Genomic DNA, 8,275 nt, shown 5'->3' on the forward strand with positions numbered 1-8,275 from the left:
TCATTGCAAGGTAAAGACAAACTGTAAGGTTTCCACTGATCCAGGATCTTCATTCTGCAGATGTTCAGCTTAACACCTGAAAGGTCCAACTAGACAAGCTCCTGACATCCTGCAATTCCCATCAGAAAGGGAGGAAACCTGGATGTTTGGGTGATGGGCTTAATGTTTGTTCTTCCTGCACCTCAGAAATGCTTTGGGCTCTTCTTCCCACTTTTTATGAATGCTGTCAGTGTGAAATTGCTTGAGAAACAAAATACTCAAGAGACAGCAGCTGTGCTAGCAAGTAGGTCCCTCTGTGAGAAAGATCTGCTACGTGCCATGTAATTCCTGTGCTGTCAATCATGGAGAATGTGAGCACAGAAGAAACCCTTCCCAATGAGCTTCAAAGTGCTGCTGAAAATGGACTTGAAATAGCACCGTATGTCTCTCTTTGGGTAATGGCAGCATCTTCCCTTAGCCTCTGTGGGTGGGAGCTCATAAAAAAGCTGCTTATTTCCCAAGAAGGCCACATGAGTAGGTAGGAGATATGCTACCAAATAGAGAATGGTGCTTTGTGAACTCCCTGGAGTGCTCAGCCTCCATCTGCAAGAAGCCTGAAGCTCTGCCCAGCCCTTTGGGCACCAGGGGCTCTTGATCTCATCCCAGCAGACAAAAGACACTGTTCTGTCAGTCTGCTGAGTGTGGTGCTCTGACAGTGGAAACACAGGGGTATTCACCTCATTCTCCTCTTCCCCATAGTCTTCCCACAGTAGGGCTGAAGGAGGCTCCATCCTCTGGCAGCTTACCCCGTGTGCTAAGCACCTTTCCTGATCAATGATATGCATTAGTAGAGTAATAGTTGCTCTTCAGAGGGAGCAAGCAGGGCCCTAATGCGCTAGACATTATACTAATACTAATTTGGTGGTACCACTCACAAGCTCATAAGCTTAGTAGCATTTAAGACAAATATGGTGGGAGGAAGGAGTAAACTACATAAACACAGTCAGCATAAAGATATACATTCACGGGGCTTGCATGCATCAGCATAGCCATGTGGTCAGGGTTTCTATTACAGAGACTTCCTGATCACGGTGACAGCTAGGAAAGGGAATGAAAGTGTATTTCATTTGACCGATTTTTATAGGAACAAATCAGGAGCACTGTTGTCAGCTTATGCCTTGGATCATGTCAAAGAGAAACAAGCAAGGGTCCCACAGGCCCTTGGCTGACACTAACCCCTTTTGAACTCGGCTCCTTTCAGAAATGCGTTACAGCCATTGTGAGTCAAACAAATAAATCAATTAAAAAAATCGCCTGTCAGCAGCAACGCCATTAGCTTTTTCCAAAGGCTCTTGCCATTTTGCACAGGTTAATGGAAGCCTCTTACTCTGAGCAAGCTGCTCTGCCTGTTGAAAGCAGCAGAGGTTTCACAATGTACCCAGAGTCGCCTGATTACTATTCTGTCGTATGTCCTTGTGTTTCCACAGCGGCTGTGGGAAAGCCAGGAAGAGGAACACTGCACTGTCTTGCACTGTTTTTCCAGAAGTGTGGCTTTTTTTCCTCTTGACATATCATTTTTCTATAGTACACATTTGCACAATTTCTGCCTTTCCCCCACGTGCCTGTTGCTTTGTCTGTAGCTGCTGAGGAGTTGACAAACCACGGGATTTAGGATGAGAACAACTCATTGTAATGACCAGCACTGGAATATCTTTTGCTTAAGGAGCACAGCCAGCTTCCAAGCCAAGCCTCCCGCTGCTAAGTACACCTTGCTCTATCAGCTCTCCCTTGGAAGGAGCAAACAGGGTTCCCCAGCCACAGCAAAACTCATAGACTTGTATTTTCCCACTGAAGTCAATGGGAGTCACAGCTAGAACGGGGCTTATTTAGGTTGTAAATCCCCCTTTTAGTAGCAGGGCTGCTGCCTTGGGCTACCTGCGCCACTTGGAGCCTAAGACAGGGTAGCACCTTCTCACTCCCCTATATACCCAACCTGTGTGACCAGCAGGAGGGGAGAAGTCTTCCCTCGGCATGAGATGTGCCAAGATGGAGAGAGGCATCTCCCAACAGCCACTTGTTCATGGCTTGGGAGGTGGGTGAGTGGAGACACTCGCTTCTTCCCCAAACTGCCCGTGTCTCTGTCACAGGGGGCATGCAGTGAGCGCTGCTTGGCAGCACTGTCAAACCACAATGTCCCATCCCAATGTTCTGCCTGGACAGGCCACCCCTCCCACACAGCCTGAGAAGTGTCATGGGCTCAAGTGTCTTTGAAACCTTGCAAGCGTCAATAAACAAGTGTGGGGTTTCTCCAGCAGCAGCCCACAGCCGGGGGAAAGCCACACCTGCAAAAGGCCTTACATGGAGGTTTACTCAGACCTTAAGTGGATTTGCAATTAGACAACAGCAAAATGTCAGATTGCTCTTACTGTCACTGCACTTCACAAGCCTGCTGTAATCATGGCAGGGTCACCGTTTCCCAGTGCTGCACAGTCCACTGGGCACTAGTGCACTCCAGGGACAGGCAATGCACTGAGTAAACCATTTCAATAAACAAAGGCAGAGCCCGTATCAGCCACAGAGCTGGTCCAGGTCACGGTGTCCAAAAAAACTGGCCACAAAACCTCCCTCCCTTTTGCTAGGCAACATCATTTTCTAACTGGCCAATTTGCAAACCCAACCACAAGTGAAGTTTACTACCTGCAGAACAAATGGAGGATGAGTCCGTGCCAGCCGGAGGGATCTGCCCGCTTCCCGGGGATGCCAGAAGGAACTACAATAGACAGCCGGACATCCCTAACAGATTTGCTTAGCCAGACGGCCTCCAGAAAGGAAGGGCAGAAGCCAGCCTGCTGTTTATCAAACCTGTAAGCATGCTATATGAGATATGCAGCACAGACCATATCTGCAGCAAGAACTGCCTTCCTGCCGCTTGTCATTACGTCTCCTCCAGGTACGACAGCCATCCCCTGTGCCAGCACCACCCAGTGCAGAGAGGCAGGGCTCTCTACCCGCCAAGCGTTTATCTACTCAACCCAGCCATGATGTTGGTTTCTGTCAGTTGAGGTCTCTCAGGATCTATTTTGATGGAAAAATATGAGTTGCAGAGAGAGCTTCTCACACATTCTCCCTCATTACACAACTCATTTCCAGACCCTGTGCGTTGTTAAAAGGAAATAGAGAGCTCATGAAAACAAATGAGTGTGCAACCTGAGACTGCTTCAGTAGCTGCCTTCTGCTGTCTTTATGGATTTAGAAGATGCTGCCAACCGGTACACAAAGTTGGGTGTTATGTATATGAATCAGCTTTGAATTACTGGGCACTGGCACACAATCCTGCTGAGAAGTTCACTATAACCTGCCAAAGGCAGTGATCAGCCCTGCATGGGACCTGTGGAGCCCAGCAGAAAGTATCACTGTAAATGAGCCCAGCTGCTCCTGCTGAGAGGACTCCAGCACTGAAACACAAAACCAAGCGCACCTCCTTAGGCTGCCTAACATATTTTGACCACATCTTCATCTCATCTAGCTTGGAGTAATCCCACTGAGCCCAGGAGATCTTAGACCTGATCTGAGCTAGCTCTGATCCAGGCCTCTGGACAATAAAAGCAAGCCTTGCCTGTTCACTGCCGAGTCAACAGCCTGGCTGAGCTCACTGGGGGCCATGGGAGGCTGTGCAGAGTCAGCTTGAGGCTCCAGGAAGCTTTCCACAAGAGTGTCAGGCATGATTTTGCCCATCAGCGAACTGTTTTCAGCAGCAAATCAGTGAGTGGGATCTGGCAGTAGGAACAGTCATTAGTATGGAGAATAGAGCAGAGATTACTACAGCTCATGCACACAAAACCAGCAGAATTTAATCAGCAGAGTGATTGTAGCAGCTCCCAAAGGGAGCAAGCTGATTCATCAGTCAAGAGCCCCAAGATACAAAACTGTCTGCAGAGATGATGAGCCACAGGCTTGTAACTTCATTAAGTGTGCTTTTACTCGACTGCTTCTCCATCCTGAGCAGGGCTGAGATCTTGGAACACGACAAAACAAGTAGGAAAGCAAAAATATGTAATTCAGCCTGCTGTGTGTTTTACAAACCACAGTCAGTCCTTCACAAGTTGGATACCTTCACTTAGATGTTTCCCTGCTCTGGTCTTCCTCATGTCACTGACCTTAGCAAGAGTTTCACTGTCATGTGTCTGTGGGAAGTTAAACATATTGAAGCACACCACTGAAAGTTGCTGGGCCTTTATCAGACTCCAAAATTAAGGAACCAGTGGGTTATCCTGCATTTTTCAGGGGCTGTCAGTGTGAGGCTCCACAGCTGATCTCAAATCAACGTAACATCTCACAGCCAGGGGATGGGAGAGCCCATGTGCTGGGGGGAGAGCCTGGTGATGCGCAGCCTGCAGTGGGGCACAGTGGTTCAAAGCCCTCTGGATAAATGGGGCAGAGCATGCTCTGTGCAGAGCATTCAGAAGTGAATAAACTGCCCAGGTGACGCAAGAAATCCCAGGAGTGTCTGCCTTTGGGAAGCACATCAAAGCCCTCCTCCCCGAGGAGACCTTTCTGCTTTAAGGGTGATACAGCACTGCTGCTTTCTCTCACCTGACGCCTCTGAGCCAGCCCCACCACAAAGATCCAGAAACAAATGAACTTGATGTAAATACCAAATAAAAATATGCTTACCTAAAATATAACATACCCCACAAGCAAAAGGTGTTCTTCAAAAGGGGAATTACCAGAAATTCTAGTGATTTTTGCTTCCATGTGAAAGGCACACAGACACTATGGTGATGGGCATCAGAATAAACTTCAACAGACAGTTGGCCCACACAATTTTGACTCCGAGGAGGAAATATATTCTCCCTTAGGCTCATGTAAATCATGGGAAACCTCCAGCACCCAGGGAAGCTGTGCTGAGGAAAAGCTGAGGCTCCTAACCACATGTCAGCAGAAGGCTGCATTACTGGGTGTATATTAAGCACACCAGCAGGCAGCGTGCAGCACCAGGGAAGCCTTGCAAGGACCGTGCACAGTGGGATGGGTCCTGATCCTCTCTCCTGCATGCAGGGGATTTTCAGACTGGGAACAGGGATCAGTTTTTCATGTAAGGGAAAGCAAATGCCGCTAAGCAAACGGAAAGTTTCTCTGCAGACCTCTGCTTTGACAGACCTCTGCCCTCCCTCTGCAGCAATGCCTTACGAGCAAGAATGCTGTCAGCCCTCACCCCACCTCCCCAGTGCTGGTGCAAGACTCACCACTCGGGGCTTCTGCTGGTCCAGGGTCTGCAGGAAGGCTGGTGTCTGGTCCAGGGTGCGCTCAGGGTCGCTGGAGATGTCCTCCTCGGACTCCTCCCAGGATGAGGAGAAGCCTGTGGAAGAGGCTGAGGACGACGACAGCTTCCGGACGGGCAGGCTGCTGGGGGGCACGGCGCCCGCCTCCTCCTCCGGGCCCCCCAGGTCCGTGACAATGACAGCGGGGATGCTCCCGCTGATGGCTGGGCACTGGCCCTCATGTCCTGTAGGGGCCACCACCACCTCGTCTTGCTGTGGTGCAGACCCTGATGGCCCCAGGGGGCTGCTGCCCACCGCCAGCCCTACAGTCGGAACCACCATCACCACTGAACTCCCCGAGGGCTCTGCAGCGCTTGGCCAGACTTGCACGCCACCAACATCAGGGGCCTCACTTTTCTCATAAGCTTGTGGCTGGGATCCACTTCCAAGTCCCACCATTGGCACCGTGGGGCTGGCAGGTCGGGATCGAGCTGGCTGTGGGCTTCGTGGCGGCTGGGCAGCAGAGCTGTGCGCTTGGATTTGTGCCTCAAAGAGCCCCACTTTCTGGTTCACTTGAACATTGTGCAGCTCCCGCTGAAGTTGCCGTGCCATGGGGGGTCCTGGCTGCCCCTCCTCGCCCCGGCTGCCACGCCGTCCCCTGGGGCTGCCCGGCGGCTGCACAGGCTCTTCAAGGGGTGGGAAGAGGAAAGCGGGTCCACGACGTGGGGAGCGGGGTAGCACAGGGGCCGGGCTGAAGACAGGGAGTGGACGGCAGCTGCCGGGTGTCTCCAGGCCCCTGGGCAGCACTTGTCCTGGAGGAGGCGGCGTCTTGCTCCTGCTGCTCGTCACCTGGCTGTTGCTATTCATCATCACCAAGCTATTGAGTGCATAGCAGTACACAGCCATAGTAGTCAGCCGGGGCGCACAGGGGGGCCGCTGCCGCTGCCTCCTCGGCACTCAGGCTCCGCGGGGCTGCCCAGGGTCTCTCCACACTGGGACCAGCAGCATCACTGGGAAGAAGCAAGGGAGCTGGGCTGGCCCCGGCCTGCAGCTCCATAAAATGCGATGGCTGGAGAAGGAGAAAGAGGCAAGTGGTGAGAACAGCTCTGCACTCCCCCTTAAGCTCACCCTCCAGCTGTGCACACAGCTGGCCAGACTCTTCCCTTCCTGAGTGCCTCCTCCTATCCCTGCACACACCTTCCTGCATCCCCAGTGTGCCACCCCTGGGAACATGGCCCAGCCCGGTCATCACAAGGGTCTGAGCCAAGGGGAAATCAAGTCTGGGGCTGTTTCCCCCTTTTCCTGCCTTCCCTGCCAGCGGAGGCAGCTGCAGCACCAGTGTCTGAGAGGACATACAGTCAGCAGCTGTTCCCGCAACAGAATTTGGGAGTTATGGTCAACTGGTGTGAGCTGAAAGAAGGGAAATACTCCAAACAGCTCCAATTTGCCACCTTCTGGTTTGTCCCCTATGACCGAAATCAAGTCTCCAGCATGGATTTCTGTTTGCAGTTTTCTGTGGTGTGGGACCACGTCTCCACCACTGCCATAACCTACCATGTGCAACAACACACACGGCTTTGCATATCTTCACGCATTCCCTGTCTATACATGCCTCCCCTGTGCTCATCTGCCTTTACTGCACACGCCTCTAAGTCACAGCCAGACCCCACAAAGAGATGCGTGGTGGTGTCTGCTCTGTTTTGTGTGTGTAAGCGTGTGAGAGACTTGACTTCTGTAGGTGGCTCTCTGTGCCCTCTGCACTTCAGTATACCTTCCTTCATGCCCGTCTGCTCCATGTGCCACTGGAGCTGCAATCCCCATCCCATGCTGGGGCATGGGAACTTACAAGGTGTACACAAACACGCTGGCTACATGAGTGTGCAGGCATGTTTACACACGTGTGCTAACTCTGGCTATGGGTGTACACGTCTCTGGCAGCACATGTGTGTGATGCTGTCAGGGGTAGCCCTGTGCCTCCCCGTGCGCCTCCTTGCAGGTAAATGCCCACAGGTCCAAGCACAGTCCGCAGTGACTAAAGGCTCCCCATCCCTCCAGGCACTGCTGGGAGGCAGCGTGCGGCTCAGCAGAGCCCGGGCAGCGCGGACACCCACTCTCTGCAGTGATCCCCGGCACTGCAACGCTCTCAGCTAAGCGAGCACCAGCACAAGCTCCTCAGCCATATACCGGGTGCGGGACAGCCCGCTCGGCCCCGGGGCACCCCCCTGCCCCTCCGCCAGGGCCCCACCTCGTCCCTTCCTCCCCGGGGCGGCAGCTCGAGGGTGCCCCGGCCGAGGGGTCGGCCACGTCCCCGTCCAGTGTGTGTGTCCCAAGCCGCTTACCTGGGGGCAGGATCCGCGCCTCCCTCAGTGCCGCCGCCGGCCGCGGGGCGCAGCGGGACCCATCTCCGCGGGCGCGGGACTCGTTCCGCGGGTCCAGCCGGGCTTCCTCCCCCTGCGCGGCAGCGAACGGGCCGGGGGACGCCGGGTTCCCCCGCTTCGCGCTTCGGCTGCGGAGACTGCGCGGGTGGCTCCGCGCTCCGGCCAGGTCCGCTCCGCGGCCCCGGTGCCCGCTCCCTGTGCGGCTGGAAAGGCGGAGAGAGGAGGTGGAGGAGGAGGAGGAGAAGGAGGAGAAGGAGAGGAGAGGCGAGGAGGAGGAGAGCGGAGGGAGGGGGTAGGAGAGCAGGAAGGAAGTTGTGAGCCTGTCTGGGGTTGAACTCAGCGGAACAAGTTTCTTTTTTTTTTTCTCTCTCTGCTCGCTCGGCTGCAGGGAAATACTGAGAAAAAAAAAGTTTCCATTGTTAACTAAGAGAGGAAAAAAAAACACACCGCCGCCGCGTGCTGGCCGCTGTGGGTTAAAGACACACGAAGCTGTTTTCCAGCGCCGGCCGGTCCCGGGGTGGGGGTATCCCCCTGCCTGGCATCCCCCCAGCTTCCCCCTTCCCGCATCCCGCCGTGGCATCCCGCTCCACGCGCATCCCCGGAACGCGGAGCTAGCGGCCTCCGCGGCCGCAGGCGCCCAGCCCGAAGGCACGGAGC

General features: G+C 54.0%; 1 protein-coding gene across 1 annotated transcript in view; it reads right to left on the reverse strand.

Moving 5' to 3' along the window:
* Nucleotides 1-8,005, reverse strand: part of ITPKB (inositol-trisphosphate 3-kinase B) — a 68,630-nt gene extending 60,625 nt beyond the window's left edge. Inside the window, exons 1-2 of the mRNA XM_061475183.1 lie at nucleotides 7,580-8,005; nucleotides 5,226-6,309 (exon numbers count right to left, since the gene is read on the reverse strand). Of these exons, the coding sequence (XP_061331167.1) occupies nucleotides 5,226-6,146 (921 nt within the window). The 5' untranslated portion in view covers nucleotides 6,147-6,309; nucleotides 7,580-8,005. The remainder of the gene's footprint in view (nucleotides 1-5,225; nucleotides 6,310-7,579) is intronic.
* Between the last annotated feature and the right edge of the window lie 270 nt (nucleotides 8,006-8,275).

Source organism: Pezoporus flaviventris, unplaced genomic scaffold (assembly GCF_033815535.1).
Source record: "Pezoporus flaviventris isolate CSIRO_AGI_PZ_B2104156 unplaced genomic scaffold, CSIRO_AGI_Pfla_v1 ptg000083l, whole genome shotgun sequence".
Classification (NCBI taxonomy): Eukaryota; Metazoa; Chordata; class Aves; order Psittaciformes; family Psittacidae; genus Pezoporus; species Pezoporus flaviventris.